A 26,568-nucleotide genomic window follows, 5' to 3' on the forward strand; every position below is an offset into this window, starting at 1 on the left:
GATCCTCAGCTGTGTCATGTGACCAACACTCTGATCTTCAACCGACACAGCATCTTATGTATGGACAGGAAGCCCATTTCTTTTTGTATTCCTATGGGAGCCTCAATGTCAGTCTCGTAGGAATGCATCAAGAAGTACTGGCTTCCTGTCCTGTGTCAGTTGGAGATCAGAGAGTTGGTCACATGACACAGCTTAGGATCAGAACGGAGGGGATTAGGGCTGCAGTAAACGAATATTTTAGTAATCGAGTATTCTATCGATTATATTTCTCGATTCATCGAGTAATCTAATAAGAAAAACCTACTTAAAATAACGTACGTAATTAGGCATGTATAAAGTTATTGGTTTGAAGGGGTTAATGGAAACACCTTGGCATTAGGTATGTATAAAGTTATTGGTTTGGAGGGGTTAATGGAAGCACCTTGGCATTAGGCATGTATAAAGTTATTGGTTTGAAGGGGTTAATAACTTTATACATACCTAATGCCAAGGTGCTTCCATTAACCCCTCCAAACCAATAACTTTATACATGCCCTTGGGTTTGGAGGGGTTAATGGAAGCACCTTGGCATTAGGCATGTATAAAGGTATTGGTTTGTAGGGGTTAATGAAAGCACCTTGGAGGTGCCTTCATTAACCCCTCTCTAAACCAATAACTTTATACATGCCAAGGTGGTGCCTGCAGCCTCCATTAACCACTCTCTCTCCATCTGCCTTTCATTTCAATATCAATTTACAGTGACTCGGTGCCCCCGATTCCCCCCTGGCGTGCCTCAAGTGCTTTTAACTTAAATTACCTAATGGCACTGGCACTAGTAAGGAGGGCGCAGCCGCAGACACATGGGGTCCGAGACCGTCTTCATCCCAGCACGCACTGGGACCTTACGTGACGTCAGACGCACATCGTTAGCCGGCGTGATGATGATGTATGAGCGCAACTGCGCATTACGCAAAGTCCTGCCTCTCTGGCCTCCGGAGGACACGGAAGCGGTGTGTGAGACGCTTAATTTCACTCCCGCTCCGTGATAATGTGATGTAACGATTACTCGATGCAGGGAAACTGCATCGATGAATTTTTTGACTCGATTTAATCGAGTTATTCGAATAATCGTTTCAGCCCTAGAGGGGATAACTAACGTATACAGTCACCGGTAAGAAGATTACCCTCACTACAGTTTATATTATGTACCCTTCTAATGGTCCAGAGAAGAAAGATTTTTGTCGGAGTGCTTCTTTAAAGACACACTAAATTGATCAAACCTTGTGCGGCATTTAATAAATTTGCCACAAATCACGGCAACATAGACTCCTGCAAAATTGATAATTGTCCCCCTATACGTCTGTTGACGTCTCCAGTGGACTTCAGCCTCTGCCTTTACAGCGGCAGAGAAATCACAGCTCCAAGCATGCTGGGGGTTGTAGTTGGAGAGCACTGGGAGAGGTACAAACTGAAGAAGACTCGACACATTGAGGTGTTAGTTGTGTTTTATATTATATTTGTATTTCTTAATCTTTTTTTTTTTTCCCTTTTGTTTTGCAGGTACAATCGCCAACCCGGGGCCCAGGAAGTGCATGCCCAAACTGGTGTACATCCGCCTGGCCCTCTATCTGCCAGAATTCGCATGGGCCATTATGGGGGCAATCTGGGTGTCGGATAATGGGGTTCACTGTGAGAAAACAGTGGTGAATGTCATTCTGCTTACTGTTATCGCTAGGTAAGAGCCTGGCCCTGATCTTTCGAGAATATCTTTGGTTTTATGGCCTGTTGACCTGTTTAAAGCTGGATTCACATATAGTCGTTTTTGTGGTTTAGTAGCATATATATAGAAGAAAATTGGCAGCACTGACTGCAATGGGAAAAATGGGTGCACGTTCCAGGGGAATCGACTTCTTACCCCAATCAATAAATCCAGAAAAAGGACGGCACTCCAGCTAGATGAAGGTGAGGTTATTCTTTATTCAACCATACGGTGGCACCGTATGGTTGAATAAAGAATAACCTCACCTTCATCTAGCTCAGTGCTTCTCAATTATTTTCTGTCATGCCCCCCCCTAGGAAGAAGAAAACATTTGTCTATAAAATTGTTATAAGTACAGCCCCTCTGTGCCAGTAATAACAGCCCCCGCCAGTAATAACAGCCCCCCTTTGCCAGTAATAACAGCCCCCCCTTTGCCAGTAATGTTATGGGGGGATCTGTGGATGACGGACACTGTTATGGGGGGATCTGTGGATGACGGACACTGTTATGGGGGCATCTGTGGATGACGGACACTGTTATGGGGGGATCTGTGGATGACGGACACTGTTATGGGGGGATCTGTGGATGACGGACACTGTTATGGGGGGATCTGTGGATGACGGACACTTATGGGGGGATCTGTGGATGACGGACACTTATGGGGGGGATCTGTGGCTGGCACTGTTATATATGTGCCATCCACAGACCCCCCCCCACCCCATAACAGTGCCATCCACAGTCCCCCCCCCCCAGCCCATAACAGTGCCATCCACAGACCCCCACCCCTTAACTGTGCCATCCACGGATTCCGTGTGCCCGCCGCCGCCGTTTCAAGTTATTAAACATGCCCCCCTCACTCCTAATAGTACCGTATATCCGAATTTCTTCTGTATAATGCCGGAAGGCGGGCCGGGCGGCTGGCGCGTCCCTCAGTGATGTCACTTGTCTGCGCCGCCTGCTTCATTCATAAAGCAGGCGGCGCAGGCACGTGACATCACTGAGGGACGTGCCGGCCGCCCCGGCCTGCCTGCCGGCATTATACAGAAGAAATTCGGATATACGGTACTATTAGGAGTGAGGGGGGCATGTTTAATAACTTTTAATTCAATAATACATTTTATATTAGTATACCGGAGGGAGCGGTGGGGCGGGGCTATAGTACAGTGACCGCACCGCCCCACCGCTATTGCCGGCCCCCAGCTCCTCCTCCCAGTCCCTCCCCCGGCCCCCGCTCCGTACATCGCGTCCAGCGCCTGCGCCGGCCTCTGATCAGAGGAAGGGAGATGAGCGCTTCCACAATGGAAGCTCTCATCTCCCAGCCGCATATTACACTGCGAGCTGTCGGCCGCCCGGCGCCCCTGTTGCTATGGCGCCCTGTGCGGCCGCACAGCCCGCACACCCCAAAGGACGGCCCTGAACGAGTCCCCCTTTACGGAGCCTGGCGCCCCCTACTATTTGAGAAGCACTGATCTAGCTGGAGTGCCGTCCTTTTTCTGGATATATATATATATAATATATAAAAAAAATTTAACATGTGTTTTTTTGACGATATTAGCTAAAAGTCTGTGGGAATTTGACCCTTTTTTTGGGGGGGGGGATACTTTTTTGTGTTCATAGCTTTTTTTTTTTTTTTTTTTGTTGGATCCATTTTTCCGTACCCTTGTCTATAGCAGAAAAACTCAATTAACATGTGACATGCTCTCCATGGGTAAAGCTAGGCAGAGGCTTCCGCCTAGCAGTGAGCCCAGTGATGTCACCGGCACTAATGGGAGGGCTTTAGTGCTGCCCTAGCCTGTAAAACGACAGATGAAGGGCGCAATATGTAAAGCCCGAAACATTAATGATGTAAAGTCCGGCTGAATAAAAACACTAATTGCATTGAAAATTCCTATTGGTGTGCTGTCTCAAACTCTGATTAAGGCCTCATGCACACGACCGTTGTGTGCATCCGTGGCCGTTGTGCCGTTTCCCGTTTTTTTTTCGCGGACCTATTGACTTTCAATGGATCCGTGGAAAAATCGGAAAATGCACCGTTTGGCAGCCGCATCCGTGATCCGTGTTTCCTGGCCATGAAAAAAATAAGACCTGTCCTATTTTTTTCACGGCCAACGGTTCACGGACCCATTCAAGTCAATGGGTCCGTGAAAAAACACGGATGCACACAAGATTGTCATCCGTGTCCGTTTTTTCCTATCATTTCAATGGCAAACTTGACTTAGATTTTTTTTTCATTTTTCATGTCCGTGGATCCTCCAAAAATCAAGGAAGACTCACGGATCACGGACCTACGGGCCCAAAAAAAAAAACGGTCCTGTGCATGAGGCCTAATCGATAGGTCATCAGTGTATAAGTCCTGGACAACCCCTAGACAAGTCTCTCTGCAGTCAGTTGGTTGCAGCAAGGCCTTGTGACTGGGGGAAGCTGGGTGGGAATATCAATAGAAGTGTAGCATATTCAATTAATGAATGCATTCGGAAATTCTTTAGACCCTTTCGCTTTTTCCCATTTTGTTATGTTGCGGCTCTGGCTCTGTGCTCAAATAAAAAAAAATTAAGTGTTCCCCTTCAATCTGCATTTCATACCCCATAATGAGAAAGTGAAATGAGCATATTCAAAATCTTTTTTAATTTATTGAAAAACTAAAATCTTCAATTGACATAAGTATTTAGACTTCGGGCTCATGCACACGAACAGATTTTCTTTCCCTGTCCGTTCCATTTTTTTATTTTATTTTTGCGGACCGTATGCGGAACCATCCACTTCAATGGGTCCGCAACAAAATAGAACATATCCTATTATTGTCCGCATTACGGACAAGGATAGTACAGTTCTATGAAGGGCCAGCTGTTCTGTTCCGCCAAATACGGAATGCACACGGATGTCATCTGTATATTTTGCGGACCGCAAAATACATAGTCAGGTCCATAAATATTGGGACATCTTCACAATTCTAACACTTTTGGCTCCATACATCACCACAATGGATTTGAAATGAAACGAATAGGATGTGCTTTAACTGCAGACTGTCAGCTTTAGGCCTCATCCACACGGCCGTTGTTTGGGTCCGCATCTGAGCCGCCGTTTTGGCGGCTCGGATGCGGACCCATTCACTTTAATGGGGCCGCAAAAGATGCGGACAGCACTCCGTCTGCTGTCCGCATCCGTTGCTCCGTTCCGCGGCCCCGCAGAAAAAATAGAACATGTCCTATTCTTGTCCGCAAAACGGACAAGAATAGGTAGTTATATCAATGGCCGCCCGTTCCGTTCCGCAAATTGCGGAAGGCACACGAGCGGCTTCTGTTTTTTTTGCGGACCGCAAAAAACGGCACGGTCGTGTGCATGTAGCCTTAATTTGAGGGCATTTACATCCAAATCAGGAGAATGGTGTAGGAATTACAACAGTTTGCATATGTGCCTCCCACTTGCTCAGTCGGATTCAAGTCAGGTGATTGACTTGGCCATTGCATAACATTCCACTTCTTTCCCTTAAAAAACTCTTTGGTTGCTTTTGCAGTATGCTTTGGGTCATTGTCCATCTGCACTGTGAAGCGCCGTCCAATGAGTTCTAAAGCATTTGGCTAAATATGAGCAGATAATATTTCCCGAAACACTTCAGAATTCATCCTGTTGCTTTTATCAGCAGTCACATCATCAATGAACACAAGAGAACCAGTTCCATTGGCAGCCATACATGCCCACGCCATGACACTACCACCACCATGCTTCACTGATGAGGTGGTATGCTTAGGATCATGAGCAGTTCCTTTCCTTCTCCATACTCTTCTCTTCCCATCACTCTGGTACAAGTTGATCTTGTGAAGGCTTTTTTAGATGTCGTTTGGCAAACTCTAATCTGGCCTTCCTGTTTTTGAGGCTCATCAATGGTTTACATCTTGTGGTGAACCCTCTGTATTCACTCTGGTGAAGTCTTCTCTTGATTGTTGACTTTGACACACATACACCTACCTCCTGGAGAGTGTTCTTGATCTGGCCAACTGTTGTGAAGGGTGTTTTCTTCACCAGGGAAAGAATTCTTCGGTCATCCACCACAGTTGTTTTCCGTGATCTTCTGGGTCTTTTGGTGTTGCTGAGCTCACCGGTGCGTTCCTTCTATTTAAGAATGTTCCAAACAGTTGTTTTGGCCACAGCTAATGTTTTTGCTATCTCTCTGATGGGGTTTGTTGTGTTTTTCAGCCTAATGATGGCTTGCTTCACTGATAGTGACAGCTCTTTGGATCTCATCTTGAGAGTTGACAGCAACAGATTCCAAATGCATATAGCACACTTGAAATGAACTCTGGACCTTTTATCTGCTCAGTGTAATTGGGATAATGAGGAAATAACACACATCGGGCCATGGAACAGCTGAGAAGCCAATTGTCCCATTACTTTTGGTTCCTTAACAAGTGGGAGGCACATATGCAAACTGTTGTAATTTCTACACCGTTCACCTGATTTGGATGTAAATTAAAGCTGACAGGTAAAGCATGTCTTGTTTGTTTCATTTCAAATCCATTGTGGTGGTGTATAGAGCCAAAAATGTTAGAATTGTGTCGATGTCCCAATATTTATGTACGGTCGTGTGCAAGATCCCTTAGTTGAAGCACTTTTGGCAGTGATTGCAGCCTCCAGTTTTCTTGGGGATGATGCCACAAGGTTTCCACACCTGGATTTGGAGATTTTCTAACATTCTTCTCTGCAGATCCTCTCAAGCGCTTTCAGGTTGGTTGGGAACCATTGGTGGACAGCCATTTTAAAGTCTACTTGGGTTCAAGTTATGGCTCTGTCTGGGCCACTCAAGGACATTCAAACTTGTCCCTAAGCCAGTCCTGTGTTGTCCTGGCTGTGCGCTTAGGGTCATTGTCTTTGTGGAAGGTGAACCTTCGGCCTAGTCTAAAGTCCAGGGCATTCTGGATAAGGTTTTTATTAAGAATATTTCCGTTACTTTACTTTGCTCCATTCAGCTTTCCCTCACCTCTGACCAGTCTCCGTGTCCCAGCCGCTGAAAAATATCCCCACAGCATGATGCTGCCACCACCATGTTTTACTGTAGGGATGGTATTGAGCAGGTACTGAGTGGTGCCTGGTTTCCTCCAGACATGATGCTTAGAATTGAGGACAAAAAAATCTTGGTTTCATCAGACCAAATAATTTAGTTTTTCACAGCCTTTAGGTGCTTTTTTTGCAAACTCCAGGTGATCATTGAAAGAGTCTTTTACTGAGGAGAGGCTTCTTTCTGTCCCATCTACCATAAAGCCCAGATTGGTGGAGTGCTGCAGTAATGGGAGGTTTCTCCCATCTGCACAAAGTCTTTGGAGGTCAGCCAGAGTGGCCATTGAGTTCTTAATCATCATCATCATCTCTTTTACCAAGAACCTTCTCACCCAGAGTCCTGGTTGTTCCAAACTTTGTCCATAAGAATTATGGAGGCCACTGTGCTCTTGGCAACCAGTGCAGCAGAATTTTTTTTTGTCCCCTTCTCCAGATCTGTCCCTCCACACAATCCCATCTCTGAGCTCTACAGGCAGTTCTATCTTCTTGGTTATTGCTCTAATATGTATTGTCAGCTGTGAGACCTTATATAGACGGGGCTGTGTCTTTCCAAATCCTGTCCAATCAACTTAATTTACCACAAGTGACTCCAATCAAGGTGTAGAAACATCTCCTAAGATGTTTAAGAGAAATGAGAGGCCCCCAGAGCTAAATGTCAAGTGTCATAGCAAAGGGTCTAAATACTTATGTACATCCCAAATTTTTGTTTTTCCTTTTTTAATAAACTTTTATAATTCTGTTTTCACTTTCTCATTATTGGATATTGAGTGAAGATTGATGGAGAAAACTAATTTTTTATTTTATTTTAGCAGAAGGCTGCAAAATAACAAAACGTATGCATTGTATGTGCATTCTTATGAGGTTATTTTGTGTTTATTTTCTGAATATTTTTGTTTGAGGAGTAGTGGGAATGCCTAATATGTGTACCTGACGCTGGTTGTCACCTGCTGTCTCTCCATGTATTCCAGTTGGATCATCATGCTGTTCACCACTATAGCCGTCTTCATCGTGTTTGATCCACTGGGACGCAAGAAAGCTTTATATTATGTGAGAGATGAAGATCACAACCTGCAGAGCAGCCAGTCCGAGCAGCTGATGTACAACCTGAAGAAGACGGCTACTAGGGTGTGGGAGACCCGCATCCGCCTGTTCTGCTGCTGCATAGGCAGTGACAATGACAACAGGGTGGCTTTCTCCAGCATCGCACAGCTATTCAGCAGCTACTTTGCCGTAAGCCATTCTCTGCAAATATGGTTGTTGTACCGTCACGCAATGCTTTCTGGTGTAACTCAAGGCTAGTACACGATGACGAAAGCCAAGTATATGCAAAGTTAGGAAATATATTACATTTAAATAGGTATTCCTATCACATAGAGTAATAGTATGTCACTAGGATGTGCCATCACTTTATGATGGGTGAGGGTTCTGACCTCTGGGACTGTCACCGGACCAGAAAATGAAGTATTGACCAGCACGGCGGGTGTCCAGGAGCACTGCGGTACAGGGAAATGCTGAAGGGGCCGCAATGCTTTGGCCTTTTCATTCTCGGGGTCAGTGGGGGTCCCACACGTCAAATCCCTACTGATCATAAAGCGGTGGTGTATTCTGGCAATATGCCATCACTTTGAGATGAAAATACCCTTGTTAAGTAGCAATCTTGTAACATTGGCATGCCCCTTTAAGATTGGATATTCTGTGGTTCTTGCCTTTACTTCTAGCTGCCAACCATGCTGGGGTGTTTAAAGGGGTTGTCTGTACTTTAGTGAAATCTCGCTTAGGTCACAAAAAAAAGAAATGGTCTGTACTCTCCCTTCAGTCCATCTCATGCGCCAGTCGTCCTGCAGTGATGACCTCAAGTACATCATTCACTGCTGCCAACCACTTGGCCTCAGCAGTCACTTGTTGGGCATGTAAGCTTACTACAGGACCAGTAGGGACCACCAGAGTGGGGGTGAAAATTCATCTTCAAATCTCTACTGACTCTAATGTGGTGTCTCCATGGCTAAATGTTTAAAGGTTTTGTCCCACGATAAATAATCTACATTTTTCACACCAGCACCTGGATCTGAATATTTGTAATTGCATGGAATAAAAAATTTAGTGTAGCCACTCGGCTATTCACTAAAATCTATCTGTATAGCGCCACCTGGTGTTTGCCCCTTTTTCTAAATCCTCTGTCCAGCTCACTGAGGTTGAAAGGGAAGCAAATGATCTCTTAACAACCTCTCCCTCTGATGCCACCAGATGTAAGGCAGCTATCCTATAAGTCAATATTCAGCCCTTTAAATAGGCCTTGAGACATGACTTGGATTTTAAATAAGCCAGCATCTCATCTGCAGACAGCTGTTTCGGGGTGACTGTCCCTCATCGGTGCAGAGCAGAGAGTACTGGCTTAACTGGGTGAGAAGCCTAGGGCAGGATTTGGGGGTACTATCTCTCCTTAGTCGGCGTGAGGAGACTTAGGCCTTGGGGCATGACTCAGATATTAACTAAGTCTCATCACGCCAACAAAGGAGAGGTAGTATCCCCCAAATCCTGCCCTAGGCTTCTCACTTAGTTAAGCCAGTACTCTCTGCTCTGCACCGATGAGGGACAGTCACCCCGAAACAGTTGTCTGCAGATGAGATGCTGGCTTATTTAATATCCGAGTCATGCCCCAAGGCCTATTTAAATGGTTGAACATTGACTTATAGGAAAGCTGCCTTACATCTGGTGGTATTAGAGGCAGAGCTTGTTAGGAGCTCATTTGTATATCTTCTTTCCAGAATTCCAGTGGAGCATGTATGGCCTATAAGACTCCTCACACCGATTTAAGGTGCTTTCTCCCCAAGGAGAGAGAGCACCCCCAAATGCTCACTGAGGTTGACACGCATGCTTAGTTCCATTCTTCAGCTGCAACAGACCGGACATGCCCCCTGAACTGCCAGCTTGAAATAAATCTAGCACCAACAATTGCACCAATGACTGCACATGCACCAACAATTGCACCATGGATCTCTGGGTCCATGTGAGGTACACGGCTGGTTCTAGCTTTGTTAGAAATAGATTGCCATGGACTATATGATGTCTGATTTTCATAGTTTTACATTACTTTAACCACTTTTAAAGGAACACCCTGACCTGAACCATGTCATGCACTGCCGCCCTCTGCCCCTGCTCTACATGTAACACGGGTTTACCCAGAGTGTTCCTTTAGTCTATGTGTTGAGAACTCCAGAACTTGGTCTTCAGCTCTACTTTGGTCTGGTCTTCTTGTTTTAGGACACAGACCTGGTTCCCAGTGATATAGCGGCAGGACTGACTCTCCTTCATCAGGAACAGGACAAAGTGGAACTCAGCCGGGATCCGGATGAAGTGTTGTCCCACTCGCCATCCCCACAATCTGAGGTAGTCCTGGTCATGGTTAATGAGTTATCCGCCTGGGACAATTCCTTTTAGAAGGACACCCCCTTCGGAAGATTAGCTGTTGTCCCCATAACGCTACCTTCTCTTTTTGTTTTAGAGAGTTAATCTGGATGTGGAGTTGGCGAAGGCGGCTCACTACATGCAGTTTGCAGCCGCTGCCTACGGGTGGCCCCTCTATGTGTACAGCAACCCCTTCACCGGACTATGCAAATTGTGCGGAGAATGGTGAGCGTCATCTATGTTGCTTTGCTTTTAGGATGATGAGAGTCATTATTTGTGTATTTTGACGTGAACCATTCACATCTAATCAGAAATGAGGCAGCATAATATGGGGCGGGGGGGTTATTTCATTTTCAATTATTTCATCCATTACACACATGTAACTGGACTGTGTAAATGCTGCCAGGACTCCTCGAAAAAGCTGAGGAGTCCTGCTTCCCCACTTACCTTACGTGATTAACAGCTTGTCCACCTGCAACATGGTGGGCCTTCCAACCCCACAATAAGACCACATAGATCTGATCCGTTTTCTTTTCTAGTTGCCAGAACCGGAGGGCCCAGAGTGATATCGTGGGCGGTGATCACCTCAATTGCCATTTTGGCTCTATTCTGCAAACAACAGGACTACAGTATCGGGACTTCATCCACATCTCCTTTCATAACCGGGTGAGGCACTGACCATCATGCCCCCGCAGTGAGTAATATGTATTTCCACGGCTTCTCTAATCAGTTCTCATTTTGTGTTGTAGATCTATGAAATCCCATTTTTTGTTGCCCTCGATCACAAAACAGAAGCCATCTTGGTAGCTGTAAGAGGAACACTGTCCCTTGAGGTAACTGATGACAGAGGAACATATTTTTTTTGGGATACGTGGGTATAGGTTATCTATACCTATGTCCTATCTGGATATTCTGGATCCTTTGGCTCTGAGTCTTAAAGGGGTTTCCAGGAATTTACAAGCAATGGCTTATCCTCAGGGGAGGCCATCACTTTCTGATCCGCAGGGGTCCAGCACCCAGTATCCCCACAATCGGCTGTTCAGGCGCCAGAAGAACAAGGCTGTGTAGCCAACAGTGCTGGTTACTGCAGCATTGCCCCTAGCATCCAGCTATGTCCACTGAACGGGATGTAGTGGGGCAGTTCTATCGCCAATTTCCTGTACCAGATATCCTGCAGAACAGCTGATCGGTGGGGGTGCGGGGTGCCGCCAATCAGATAGTGATGGCTTGTCTTGAGTATAGGCCATCACTGGTAAAATCTTGAACAACCCCTTTAAGTGCATGTATTTGCCTCTCTAGTTTTCTATTGTTACCTTTATGCTATTATGTATTTTTTCTATGGTGTAGATGTTTTAAAAAAATAAATAAAAAAAATCACCATAGGCTGATCTCTTTCACACTTTTTTTTTTCCGGCATAAAGTTCCGTCACAGGGGCTCTATACCGGAAAAGGACTGATCTGTTTAAGGGCTCTTTCACACTTGCGTTCTTGTCTTCCGGCATAGAGTTCCGTCGTCGGGGCTCTATGCCGGAAGAATCCTGATCAGTTTTATCCTAATGCATTCTGAATGGAGTGAAATCCGTTCAGGATGCATCAGGATGTCTTCAGTTCCGGAACAGAACGTTTTTTGGCCGGAGAAAATACCGCAGCATGCTGCGCTTTTTGCTCCAGCCCAAAATCCTGAAGACTTGCCGCAAGGCCGGATCCGGAATGAATGCCCATTGAAAGGCATTGATCCGGATCCGGCCTTAAGCTAAACGTCGTTTTGGCGCATTGCCGGATCCGACGTTTAGCTTTTTCTGAATGGTTAACATGGCTGCCGGGACGCTAAAGTCCTGGCAGCCATGGTAAAGTGTAGCGGGGAGCAGCATACTTACCGTCCGTGCGGCTCCCGGGGCGCTCAAAGAGTGACGTCAGGGCGCCCCAAGCGCATGGATCACGTGATCGCATGGCACGTCATCCATGCGCATGGGGCGCTCTGACGTCATTCTGGAGCGCCCCGGGAGCCGCACGGACCGTAAGTATACTGCTCCCCCGCTCCTACTATGGCAACCAGGACTTTAATAGCGTCCTGGCTGTCATAGTAACACTGAAAGCATTTTGAAGACTGATCAGTCTTCAAATGCTTTCAGTACACTTGCGTTTTTCCGGATCCGGCGTGTAATTCCGGCAAGTGGAGTACACGCCGGATCCGGACAACGCAAGTGTGAAAGAGGCCTTATCCCTCCCCATGCATTCTGAATGAAGAGCAATCCGTTCAGGGTGCATCAAGATGTCTTCAGTTCAGTCATTTTGACTGATCAGGACGGAGATAATACTGCAGCATGCTGCGGTTTTATCTCCGGCCAAAAAAACTGAAGACTTGCCTTTTTTTCCATAGGAATGTATTAGTGCCAAAATACCGGAATGCCGGATCCGTCCTTCCGGTCTGCGCATGTGCAGCCCGCTTTAAAATGTGAAAAAAAAATTGAAACGGATCCGTTTGTCCGTATGACAAACGGACAGACGGATCCGTTCTTGCAATGGATTTTTAAGACGGATCAGGATCCTGATCAGTCTTAAAATACAATCAGGTGGCATAAGTTTTGCCGGATACGGCAGGCAGTTCCGGCAACGGAACTGCCTGCTGGATTCCTCTGCCGCAAGTGTGAAAGTAGCCTTAGGAGGTTGTTCACATTGTACAATCACAGATCATCCGCACAGAAAGTAAGGCTACTTTCACACTTGCGGCAGGACGGATCCGACAGGCTGTTCACCATGTCGGATCCGTCTTGCGGCTATTTCGCCATGCCGCCGCTCCGTCCCCATTGACTATAATGGGGACAGGGGCGGAGCTCCGGCGCAGCACGGCTAAAGGCCGCCGGACTAAAATTACTGCATGTCAGGCTTTTTAGTCCGGCGGCTTTCGCCGTGCTGCGCCGGAGCTCCGCCCCCGTCCCCATTATAGTCAATGGGGATGGAGCGGCAGCACGGCGAAATAGCCGCAGGATGGATCCGACATGGTGAACAGCCTGGCGGATCCGTCCTGCCGCAAGTGTGAAGGTAGCCTAAAATGATCACATGGTGCTCTTTGCTGTGACCCCAGAATCCCCCCCCCCTCCCCAAGACTCACAAAACACCATCATGAATTGTGGATTACATGATACTCATTGATATCAACGGGCAGCGGCTTATGTGTGGCCGTGCCTAGTACTGCAGCCCCCCACTCGCTACAGTACTGATTAGCGTGGATCCCAGAGATCAGACCCTCAGCAGTGAAGCGATTACTATATCTAGTTAGTGGAATATGGAATCCCCCCCCCCCCATTACTATTTTTTACTGACCCCGAATTCTGCTCTTTGTAGGATGTTCTGACCGACCTGTCAGCGGACTGCGAGAATCTGCACACCGATTGCGTGGAAGGAGATAGCTTTTCACATAAGGTGAAGAACCCATTCATTCATTGTTGATCCATAACCTACTAGAAAAGGCTTGGGCTCTATGGCTGGACTTGCACTGCCCGATTTTATGGCCCAAACTGATGATTGAGCAATGATCAAGCCGTATGGTCCTCTTCCTAGAATCACTCGGGGTGCCTTTTGTCCCTTGTGTGTGTAGATTTACAGATGTGCTGGAAAATCTCCACAACGGTGGCAATTCTTCCTAGAAACATACATTTTGAGCCATGAAGTACAGCAGAGCTGATATTGTCAATTTGTAATATAAATGTATAAACTATGATTTTACATAGGGTATTCGGTAAACCTCCCACATTAATTCACATCGCACAATGTATACCGTTTAATCAAAAGTTTTACCCATTGAAGTCAAGGAAGCTCAGGTCTAGGGCGCTGTTTGCAGGTTCCCCTTTGCCTCTTGGTGACACGTTTAGGCTTTGAATGACGTTTATGGAAGATCATCTGTAAAATTCATATTTTTTTTTAGGGCATAAGTCAGGCTGCTAGTTACATCTACAGAAGGCTTATAAATGATGGCATATTGAATCAAGCATTCACTGTTGCACCGGTAAGTCATTGTCCATAGACGTAACTTAATTTTTATTTTTTTATTTTTATCTGACGCTGCATTATACTTTCTCTGACTATTTTTCATTTTGTTTTCTTGCCAGGAATACAAGCTTGTCATTGTAGGACATAGCTTGGGGGCTGGAGCAGCTGCTGTGTTGGCAGTGCAACTTCGAAGTTCTTTTCCTACTCTCAAGTGCTATGCATTTTCACCACCAGGGGGCCTTTTCAGGTGAGAAAGCCAGGGAACCTGTCCTCAGGATTGAGGCCTCCAAACTGCCACCAACCTCCTCTCCAGGAGGATGACGGCTTCAAGATGATGTATAGTTTGAGTGATCTGGCATGAGTCCAGAAAAGAAGTTCGAATGCTCTGTTCCATGGGGGAGGAACCCCACGAGCCACCTTCAGCAGCACTCCGCCAAGCCCAGTGCACCTAGCTCCACTGTGTATGTGTCGAATGTGCAGGAGGTGGCGTGTCACGACGTACCCAACCTGCAGGATGTCAGTCAAGCCTCCAGCCTGCAGGACTCTTCCAAATGGCATCTCCCACGCCATGACTCTTTATAGGCATTGAAATACAGCATTCATACTTCTTTTCCTGATTGATGACACCTTGTTCAAAAATATACCAGACCATCACTGTGAAGATGTCACCGTCCTGGATAATAAGTGGTGGGCAGTTTGGGAGCCTAACGCCTGGTGACGCTAAATTCATGACCCCATTGCAACTTGTCAATTTGCAGAACCAGACACATGGATGTGGACAGCACATGGATGACATCCGTGTGCTGTCTGCATCTGTATGTCCTATCTTGGTCCACAAAATGCTATCCATGGACCCACTGAAGTCAATGGGTCCTCAAAAAAAAAAAAAGTGAATGGCACAAGGACAGTATCGGTTTGCGGACCACAAAATACCTATGGTTGTTTGCATGAGGCCTTATGTTGGTGTGGAAGAAAGGTGTCACAAGGTCAAGGACATAGGGACACATTTATTAAGACCGGCGTTTTAGATGCCGAAAGGCCCTGTGCTGGCGGTGGATCTGCCAAAGTTATGAAGAGACGCCGGCCTCTCCATGACTGCTGCGCATCCAGCGCCAGTTCTACAAGGCTCATTTACATATCTCTAAAATCATTTTTTACATACAATAAAAGCACACGACCCTATAGGACAGGTATATTGCGGACATGCTAGCGGCGATCTAGCCGTGCATGTCCGCATCTCTATAACCTAAAACGAGGTGACAGAATCCCTTTTAAATTTAGACCATTTTCTACGTCTAAAACAAGCATAGAAAATGGTGAATGAGACGGACCTGCCGACCCGTCCTCTTCCTTACCCACATCATGCCCACAATTTTAGACCTGGCATGAGTGAGGTGAAGTCGCAGATAGCAGCGCAACTAACCGTTGTGCCACCATCTGTGCCTGTAATACACCGAATTCAGGCGTATTTCTGTATAGTAAATGACCCCCATAATTTTTATTTTTGTTAAAGAACTCTTATTGCGGCTTCTAAATCAGACCAAAATTTTGATATTTTGGGCCTATAGCAATGATGGGCACCTCCGCTGTGGCCCTTGACTACTGAGTGCCGCACATTACGCGCAGTGTCCCTTGTCTAGCCATATCCATTGGTCTTGCTTGAGCGATCACTCCCCATTGTAGTACATAGGCAAAAAAGAAACAGTTGAATGCAAACCTGCAGAATGTTGGGGGCATTCCTTTTGAGGGTCTTTCTACAACTTCTTCAAGTGACAGGCACAGCACGTCTTACAGCAATTAATACCTGCCCTCATAACCACATCCCACCTCCCAAAATTGGGCCAGCCACATAAACTGTGCTGCCTATTGCCCCATATTTAGACCCCCTTCTCTCGTATAATATATTTGCCTACCCCAGGCTGCAGTCTTCTTTCCCCAGCTCTCATGTCCTTCCTTATACTGCCACCTGCTGGCCAAAATTATTTACATCCTGTCTTAAACAATGTAAATATTTTAAAAGAATGTGTCTTCAGACAATTAACTGTTGTTAAAATGATTTTTTTTTATTTCTTCGTGTTTTTTTTTCTTTTTTTTTTTTTTTTTTTTCTTCCATGTCACTATATTTAAATGAAAATCCTGCAGTGTTTTCACACTGGCCACTAGGCCAAGACTTCCGGTTCTTTGGGAGCAGCCACGCAGTCCATAAACGCAGTGGACAGGAGGAGGCCCCATTGACTTCTATGGGAGAGTTTTCTGGGCATGCTCTGTGACGTGTGCAGAGGACAGGAGGGAGTAGATAAGCTGTGATATCACCTATTGTGAATGGTGTTATCTATACAGAGGTGTTACTTGTCATTGTAATTCAGCCGGTGGTCATAATGGTAATGGCTACTAAAAAGTTACCTGTACAGAACAGGAAATCATGACTGATCATTAGAATTAGTGACCAGGGGGCATGGCCGGCGAGCGATGTGAGTAGACTCGCTGTGAAGAGCTCCCGCCTCCATAATCCTGAAGACAACCTGTTAAAGATCCTGTCAGCCCGCAGAGAGCCCTGAAAGATGGCAGAAAGGTCTACTATAGCCACAGAAGCAATACGGGGGGAGTCTGGAGATGACCAAGGGACGCAGCAAGCAGGGAGAAGGAAACGGTGATCCTGATATCCAAGATGGCGCCGTAGCGGGAGTGCAGGGGGCCGACAGGGAGGAGCGATTTGCCCGCAATCCATCTGCTCCAGAACAGTCTGCAGCAATATCAGACCCAGAAGAGCCGGGCAGAGATGATAACCCAACTGATGAAAGTGAGGGAGAGGAAGAAAATCCTGCAACAGCCAACCGTATAAATGGCGAGATGGAGGCGCCAGAAGGTGCTGATGACGAAATGTCTGTAAAATCTCCCACTATATCAGATGTCTTTACTGCAGTCAAGCAATGCAATGTGGCTTTACTTATTTTAAACACCAAGCTGGGGGGAAATAAAAGAAGATGTCTCCGTTATCAGGCATGATTTACAGAAAGTGGCGGAACGTGCACAGCTGTGAAAGGAAGAGTGAGCAGTCTGGAAGATAATCACCCGCCATTACAAGCCATAGCGCAGAAGCATGCCCAAGAGAAAACAGCCTAATTTGCCAAAACTGACGATCTCGAAAATAGGCTGAGACGCAAATATATATACGCTTGGTTGGAGTTCCTGAAAAAGTAGAGGGTAAAAATCCAGATGTATACTTAGAAACATGGCTCAGTCAAACCTTTGGGACTGAAATATATTATCTAAGCTGTTTGCGGTGGAAAGGGCGCATAGAGTTCCCACCAGGCCGACCGCCCAGACCAGTATTAATCAAAGTCCTGCATTACAAGGATCGAGATGCAGTTCTTCGTAAAGCTAGAGAGAGATCGGATCAGGAGATCAACGGAGTCGAGGTGTCGTTATTTCCGGACTATTCCGTAGAGGTCCAGAAAAGACGGGCGTCATTTATGGATGTCAAAAGAAGGCTGCGTCAGTTGTAAGTCCCGAACTCCATGATATAACCAGCCAAACTCTGGGTCGTGGCTCTTAGATCTACTACCTTCTTAGAATCGCCTAAAGATGCGCTGCGATGGCTGGACGTCCATGAAAAACAGATGCGTCAAGCAGTTCCAGATTGATCTGAAAGGGACTGGTGACTATATACGTCATAAATGTCTAGTCTATGTGCAGGGGGTTGTTTACAGGGAATGCAATAGTTGATCATGCAAAATGTTCCCCTAATGTCCTCTGCAGGGGTTCAGGTGGCCCTCTGTTAGCTCAGGGTCCTGAGAGCTACCTCAGTTACATTTTGGTTGAAAAAGGGGAAAATGTATGTTCAATATCGGGCTGTTTTTATATTACCTTCATTAATGAGTGATTGTGGGGTGGAATCCTATATGTGGCGGGCCTGGTTTAGTATGTTAATGACCACGACCTGCTCTACCAAAAAGATGTACGGTTTATGGTGTTTGTGGATACAATCTTTTCTTATTCTTACATCAGTTTGTTGGGTGCGAAATTTTTGCCCCACAGAGTTGGATTGCATTGAGTATTTTTGGTGGGGGGGGGACCCTCCGTGTGGCCATATGTAGATTTCTATAGATGCTCAAATACGGAAGAAGATGTGGTAATGTGCCGTACTATTAATCAGGAGATACACTCGCCTAAAGAATTATTAGGAACACCTGTTCTATTTCTCATTAATGCGATTATCTAGTCAACCAATCACATGGCAGTTGCTTCAATGCATGTAGGGTTGTGGTCCTGGTCAAGACAATCTCCTGAACTCCAAACTGAATGTCAGAATGGGAAAGAAAGGTGGGCTACAACAGCAGAAGACCCCACCGGGTACCACTCATCTCCACTACAAATAGGAAAAAGAGGCTACAATTTGCACGAGCTCACCAAAATTGGACTGTTGAAGACTGGAAAAATGTTGCCTGGTCTGATGAGTCTCGATTTCTGTTGATACATTCAAATGGTAGAGTCCGAATTTGGCGTAAACAGAATGAGAGCATGTATCCATCATGCCTTGTTACCACTGTGCAGGCTGGTGGTGGTGGTGTAATGGTGTGGGGGATGTTTTCTGGGCACACTTTAGGCCCCTTAGTGCCAATTGGCCATCTTTTAAATGCCACGGGCTACCTGAGCATTGTTTCTGACCATGTCCATCCCTTCATGACCACCATGTACCCATCCTCTGATGGCTACTTCCAGCAGGATAATGCACAATGTAACAAAGCTCAAATCATTTCAAATTGGTTTCTTGAACATGACAATGAGTTCACTGTACTAAAATGGCCCCCACAGTCACCAGACCTCAACCCAATAGAGCATCTTTGGGATGTGGTGGAACGGGAGCTTCGTGCCCTGGATGTGCATCCATCAAATCTCCATCAACTGCAAGATGCTATCCTATCAATATGGGCCAACATTTCTAAAGAATGCTATCAGCACCTTGTTGAATCAATGCCACGTAGAATTAAGGCAGTTCTGAAGGCAAAAGGGGGTCCAATACCGTATTAGTATGGTGTTCCTAATAATTCTTTAGGTCAGTGTATATGCCATAATACTGTGGGGAAGGTGAATTTAGTGTCCTGGAATGTTAAGGGCCTCAGAGATTCTACCAAACGCACTGCAGTCTTTGAACGGTTGCGGTTGTTGCCTCCGTCGGTTCTAGGTCTACAGGAAACACATATGACTCAGGATACCCTACAATGGCTGAATAGGAGATGGATAGGATGAGCCTATCCTTCTGGTTATTCCTCATAGAACCTCCAAGAGGGTTAAGTGTTTTTAATCCATAGAAGACCAGGAGGGATGATATGTAGGGCTACACTGTACGTCTTTAATGTAGAATGTATTTTAATGCTTCTATACATCCCTCCGCCCTTCTCTAACACGGTTTTAATGCAAGCATTGGCATTTGCGGCCTCGGAGCCTCATTTGCCTATGCTGTTACTTGGCGACTTCAATAATTTTGTGACTAATGTACGGGATAAATTCCGTCAACCAACCCTAGAACTCCTTTTGGTAGGTGATTTAGAGGAGTTGGGACTAGTGGTTGTTTGGAGGGTCAGGAATCCTACTGAGAGGTGTTTTGTCTTGTGCCCCTCTCTCACGCATCGTCTTGGCCCTGGGTCACCATGTAAGGCTGCCATGGTTATCACAGGTCTCTTATGCTCCTCGTGTGTTATCAGACCACTCTATCCTGTCTGCTGGTTTATGCGTTGGAGAGGCGCGGAGGCCGAGATGTGGAGGCTGGAAATTAAACCCATTCTGGATAAAGTCGGTGAATATGGTGGAAGTTAGAGAGCAGGTGCGAGAGATTTTGAGGATTAACGAGGGTTCAGCTGAAATAGGAGTGATATGGGATGCACTGAAGGCATTTCTGAGAGGTACTGTACCTTTTTTATTGCACAAATATCCAAAGTCAAAACCAAAACTAGAGCCATGGGGGAAGAGCTTAATTGTAGACTAATGGAGAAGGAGATGCTTCATGTAGGTGATACCTCCCCATCCTGTTTAGCGATATGGAAAGAGGCACTTACGGTAATGTGTACATCTTGGAACAAGCTGGTAATAGAAGATTCTTTATGAAACAACGCTACTTTGACGAAGGTGAAAAAGCGGGCCATTTGCTGGCGACAGTAGCTAGGGCTCAGTCAGAGTCCTCCTATGTACACATGATGAAGACTGGTTCTGGAATGGTGGTTTCTGAGACCCCTGATCTTCTTAGTGTTTAAGCAGTTTTATGCGGAGCTATATAAAACCAAAAGGAGGCATAATGATGAAGAAATGGAAAGGTATTTAAGTCGGGTCAACCTAAAAGTACTCTCTGAAGAAGAGCGGGATCGTCTTGAAATGCCTATTACATTGGAGGAGCTGAAAATAGCGCTGGGGAGTTTGGCCAATGAGAAAGCGGCTGGCCCGGATGGGTTGCCAGCTTGGGTATTTAAATCCATGGGGGAAGATTTATTGCCACCATTGCTAGAAGTGTTTATGAAGGCGCGGGAAGTGGGGCGACTTCCTAATTCCTTTTCTGAAGCCACCATAGTAGTCCTCCCTAAGCCGGGAAAGGACCCTGTCTTGCCTGAATCATACAGACCGATTTTCTTTGCTCACAACAGATGTGAAGATCCTAGCCAACATCTTAGCCAATAGGCTGGTAGGAGTTGTTACGTCTGTAATGCATCTAGAACAGTCAGGGTTTATACCATCCAAGTCTACTGCAATTAATTTAAGGAGACATGCAGGCGGTCCCGGGGGGCTCACTTGGCAAAGCAGTGATGTCACTAGATGCTGCAAAAGCGTTTGATAGTGTCGAGTGGGGCTACCTATGGGCTGTCTCGCAAAATATGGGATTTGGGCCCGTATTCTTATCATGGGTCTGGCTATTATATGTCGCTCCTAAGGCTAAAGTCAGAGTAAATAATGAGCTCTCGGAGAGTTTCGTGCTGGAACTCTGTTTAGAGGGGAACCTCCAAATCCTTTCAGCAACTTCAAACAGAGTTTCAATTATCAGTACTTGAAGTTAAGGCACGCCGAGTCCAGAACGAGGAAACCCATTAACTGTGAATTCCATGCCAGTGATAGTGCGAGATAGTCTGGCCTGTACTACTGGATCTATGTCAGAAGAAAGATGGAGGGATGTTTTGGGGGCAGTACCCACGATATCTATGAGTGTGGCACGTAGACGCTCACAATTGTTTCTAAGACATCATAAACAAATAGAAGAAAGCTATGAAGTTGTAGTACCGAGGGTTCCACTTGTGGGGTACCTTGGATACGTAGAAGATCTGCCAGTTTCCACAAATCACAAACAAGCTATTGCTAAGTTATTATACGCCGCACACAAATCTATAGCTAAACATTGGATACAACCAACCCCTCCAACTGAGCCGGAGTGGATAAGTATGGTTAATTATATGATATCCATGGAAAGTGGTATTCATATTAGAAGGGGCACTATAAAGAAATTCCAAAAAGCAGTGGAGGGTGTGCTTGGCTGGTCCTGGTATGTTGTCCCAGAGATTGACGCATATATGGAATGACATTTCGAACATACAAGTTGGTGAAATATCTAAAGTGATATCAGGTGATGTCTATGTTGGAGTACCATTCTCTTGGTGGAGAAGTATGGCCACACGGAGAAAGAGAGGGTGGTGGGGCGGAAGTTTTGGGGGGTGGGAGGGGGTTATAGGGCAATACTTATTGTTTAAAGAATAACCGTACACGATTGTTGTAAATGATACTTTTGTTCTGTAAAAGACGGGTACCTATACATTCAATGTAAGTATGGTCTGTGTGTAATGCTATGTTATATGTAAAAACGCAAATATATAAGATCTGATAAAAAAAATATAATAATTGTGACCAGTCACTAAAAGATAGATAGTGACATGAAAATAAAAATAAAAAATACCAAATAAAGTTTTAACATAAAAACGTTTAAACAATAGCTAATTTTTTTTTTTTTTTTTTTAAGATACATTCCCTTTTAGAGTTGTGTTCCAGGTATTTATTACTAATGACCTATCCTGAGTTGGGGGCCCGACACCAACGATCAGCTGTTTGAGCAGGCCGTAGCACTTGGCCTCCTTGCCACTTACCAAGCACAGCGGCATCTATTGGATATCACCTGTGCTTGGTATTGAAGCTCAGCCCCATTCACTTGAATGGGATTAAACTGCACATAGGCCATGTGATCAATGAACGTGTTAGATATAGTATCTCCAATCATCCCACCCTCCCCAAATCCCTTTGTCCTTACCTCCTCCTTGTTCTGACCTGAAGGGAACAGTTGTCTTGTGTCCAGTGGGGGTCTGACTCCTGGCACCCCCACCGATCAGCTGTTTGACCGCACTGCTGTGCACCAAATCGGCTCCGTACACTGGGTGGTGGTGGCCATGAACGATACTGCAGTGCTGGCCTGATACAGTATTCTTATCTAAGCTAATGGGAAACCATTTGCTGATACTTCAGTGTTGTCATCCATTACCTTGTGCAGAATGTGGCCTAGTTAGTGGCGGGTTTAACCTTCTTTTTTTTTTTTTCTTCTTTTCCTAGCAAAGCTCTTGCTGATTATTCAAAGAATTTTATCATCTCGGTAATAGTCGGGAAGGATCTTGTGCCAAGGTGAGGACTGCTTGGAATACAGGTGATATAAACTTTCATGACGACAGCAAATGAGACATTTTATCTTCCCTTTTACAGACTGAGTTTACCAAACATGGAAGATCTGAAGAACCGAATACTAAGGATGGTGGTGAACTGTAACCGACCCAAGGTATGTGAATCTATGACCCTAAGGGTCCATTCAGATGAACGTAAGTGCTCTGTGCCGCTCCGTTTGCGGATGTGGACCCATTGACTTGAATGGGTCCACGATCTGCAAGATACGGACATGTCCTATCTTTTGCGGTGCGGAGGCATGGACCCGAAAGCCCACGGAAGAGCTTCCGATCCGTGCCTCCGTTCCTCAAAAGATAGGATATGTCCTATCTGTTTCCGTATCTTGTGGATCATGGACCAATTCAAATCAGCGGAGTGCACACAGACGGTGCCTGTATTTTGTGGACCCATTGTTTGCAGCCCACAATACGGGCACTGACCCCTTACGGTCATCTGAATGGACTCTTAGGGTCTCCCTCGATGCCAACCATAGGTGTCCTGGAATGCCAGATCATTAGGTGCCACTTTAAAGGAGGCGCTTATTTAGATCTGTTAATGTTTTATATCTTCTCCCTGACTCTCCTCAGTACCGGATCCTGCTGCACGGATGTTGGTACGAAATATTCGGTGGCAGTCCAGATGACTTCCCGACAGAACTGGATGGCCGAAACATGGCATCTCTGACACAGCCGCTGTTGGCTGAGCAGGCTTTACTGATTCAGAAATCCTCCTCATACAGCACACTAACAGAGGGCTCCCCCGCCGATTCTCCTCGATATCCTCGTCTGTATCTACCAGGGAAGATCATCCATATTACAGAAGACAGCAGATCAGGGTGGTAAGTACCTCCCGTTCATTGTGTGGAATTCTGTAAGGGTGAGTTCACACGGAATTGTTAAGGATTTGCAATGCGAATTCAGCCAAAATATGAACAGTTTCCAGTACAATACAAAACCTCATTCGCATGTAGTGGCAAAAAATTGGCGCAGAATTTTCACCCACATCTACCCCACATCTAAGGGGTTGTTCAAATGGCTTTTATTTTTTATCAGTCGAATTTTGGAGCAGACCGCAGCCCCTAAATTCCGCCGATGGCTGCTTTCTTTCTGTCTCCCATTCACTTCAGTGGGAGGCGGCGCTGAAGATCGTACCTGTCCTGCATTCCCCATCTGATACCAATTCTGGAGCACCTATTCTTATGACTGTATGATGTGCCATTCCTTTATTATTCCTTCTAGAAATGTATAAATGAATTGTCAGTGGTCTGCAATGAAGGTCCAGATGGATGTTACCAGCAGAGGGAGTATGTCCCTGCACAGTCTGACACTATCCAATCCCCCACCCCCCAACTGCTAACCCCTATCTGGAACTTTATTCCAAACTGCTAGTAATTAATTTATAACTTCTAGCAGGAATAATAAAGAAATGGCACAACATATAGTGATAAGAATAGCTTCCCCAGTATTGTAAGTACATGCAGGATGCAATAGTTATCATATTGTTCGACCTATAAGATGCACCTGCCCATAAGACACACCTGGGTTTTAGAGGAGGAAAACAAGAAAAAAAATATTGTTCATCAGACCTCAGCTCCGAGCCACAGTCAGACCCCCAATATTAATCAGACCTCAGCATAGACACCTAATGGTAATAAGACCCCCAATCAGACATCAGTGTGAAGGTGAACCCCAAGCAGACCTCAGATCAGACATCCAATGTGAGTATGACCCCCCCCCCAAGCAGACCTCAGATCAGACCTCCAATGTGAGTATGACCCCCCCCCCCCCCCAAGCAGAACTCGGATCAGACCCCCAATGTGAGTATGACCCCCCCCCCCCCCCAAGCCAAACTCAGATCAGACCCCCAATGTGAATATGACCCCCAAGCAGACCTCAGATCAGACCTCCAATGTGAGTATGACCCCCCCAGCAGACTTCAGATCAGACCTCCAATGTGAGTATGACACCCACCCCAAGGAGAACTTAGATCAGACCCCCAATGTGAATATGACTCCCAAGCAGACCTCAGATCAGAGGCCCAATGTGAATATGACTCCAACTCCCCCAAGCAGACCTCATATTAGAGCCCCAATGTGAATGAACTCTCAAGTAGACCTGAGATCAGAGCCCGATGTGAATGACCCCAAAAGCAGACCTCAGATCAGACCCCCGGCCGTTGCTCCTGACATGCGCTCTCTCCTCGTTCTTCCTGCCATGTGCTTTGTTGTGACCTGATGTGCACAGCATAAGGTCACAGAGCACCGACGTCCTCGCGCTGTGAGCCGAGGAAGACCAGGAAGCGGTGAGTACAGAGCCAGGGGAGCACTCATTCGTATTCACCCCATAAGATGCACTGACATTTTCATACCACATTGAGGGGGAGCGCGTCTTATAGGGGGAAAAAATACAGTCCTAAACCAGACATGTCAGGAAAGGGCACAGGTCCTTTTTTTTTAGTAAAATTCCTAATAGTAATCTCAGTGAAGGACATGATGGGGGGCAGCCTCTCCTTCGCCCAGGGTGGCTGATGACGGAGAACAGTAGAATCCCTTGCACAGCAAATGTAGAGAAATCTTTCTTCAGCATGCACAGCACTTGATAATTAATTCCACTATTCATGAAAAGTTGTGATTCTCTACCAAACCATTCTCAAGATCTCTGCTTGCAGTCAGTGAATGGAAACATTTATTGTTTACACCCAGAGGCTGAAAACCTTTTCCTGACCTAGTACTGCTCACATAGCTGCACTGTATAGGAATGAGCTTTGTTATAGCAGCTGTGTGAGACAGGTTTTCCGCCTCTGAATTCTTTGACTGCAAGCAGAGATCTTGAAAATGGTGAGAAATGGATGAGCAAAGTATATTAAAAAGTTGCATAACTTTCAGAGAATCTTCAGCTCTATTAATCCTGAAACCTCCTATTCAGGCTATACGGTGTATATAGGACCGCAGAGCGCCGCTAGGACTGGTCAGTCATATCTAATTATTATGTAATTTTTTTTTTCCAGTCTCTGTTTTTCGGATGTGAAATACAGCGCACGGTGGTCGAAAGAGACTTCTTTCAACAGCATTTACATCAGCCCCAGAATGATCACCGACCACATGCCGGACATTGTACAGAACGCTCTGAGGAGCCTGTGTCAGGAGCGCGCCGGCTGTATGCCCTGTCAGACTCCACCGCACGACTTGCCTACCACTTAGGTCTAAGCCTTTGCAAGCAGTGCACCGTCTCACCCCAGTGGCTATGGGAGGACAAGCGAAGCAGTCTTACTAATAACACAGTAACCCTCCCTCTACTACAGGACGATGACGCCGCGGCTGAGAAACGATCCTGGTGACGAGAAACGCACACATGTCTGGTTGCCTTTTGCACTAGCCTTTTTTGTTTCTTTGGACGAGTTTAATATTTTAAGTTAAAAGTTTTGTGAAAGGGATGGAACATTACCCTCGTAGGTGCCCTGCTTGCTCAGCCTTTTCATTGCGTCCCCGTCCCCCCCGCCCCCTTCCTACCCTCCGCCCGCCCATCATTTCCCTCTGACCGCCTTTCTACTAGCTTGTTGTTCTGCCGAGATCTTGAGCCTGCGCACTCATTCCTTTGGCCGGCGCATGCGCACTGCGATGCCCTTTCCTTGTACGGCATCACAGTAACTATTGCGACGTGAAAACACAACAAAGGAGGCGGTGCATCGGCGCTTGCGCATTAATT

The 26,568-nt window shown here is 46.0% G+C and overlaps 1 protein-coding gene across 1 annotated transcript; it reads left to right on the forward strand.

The window, feature by feature from the left end:
- Window positions 1–576: 576 nt before the first annotated feature.
- LOC122945436 (diacylglycerol lipase-beta-like) lies at window positions 577–26,568 on the forward strand. The gene is made up of 14 exons (XM_044304505.1): window positions 577–586; window positions 1,540–1,714; window positions 7,759–8,020; window positions 10,052–10,177; window positions 10,293–10,420; window positions 10,735–10,861; window positions 10,945–11,028; window positions 13,541–13,618; window positions 14,121–14,201; window positions 14,305–14,432; window positions 22,760–22,828; window positions 22,907–22,979; window positions 23,452–23,702; window positions 25,871–26,568. The coding sequence occupies exons 1-14, from the start codon at window positions 577–579 to the stop codon at window positions 26,061–26,063; spliced, it is 1,785 nt and encodes a 594-aa protein (XP_044160440.1). The 3' UTR covers window positions 26,064–26,568.

Source organism: Bufo gargarizans, chromosome 8, assembly GCF_014858855.1.
Source record: "Bufo gargarizans isolate SCDJY-AF-19 chromosome 8, ASM1485885v1, whole genome shotgun sequence".
Lineage (NCBI taxonomy): Eukaryota > Metazoa > Chordata > Amphibia > Anura > Bufonidae > Bufo > Bufo gargarizans.

Excerpts from the sequence above, each read along its gene's own strand:
- LOC122945436 (XM_044304505.1), top strand. Across the intron at positions 10,421-10,734 it reads TGCAAATTGTGCGGAGAATG|TTGCCAGAACCGGAGGGCCC; the intron begins GTGAGCGTCATC and ends TTTCTTTTCTAG. Across the intron at positions 14,202-14,304 it reads AAGCATTCACTGTTGCACCG|GAATACAAGCTTGTCATTGT; the intron begins GTAAGTCATTGT and ends TTTTCTTGCCAG.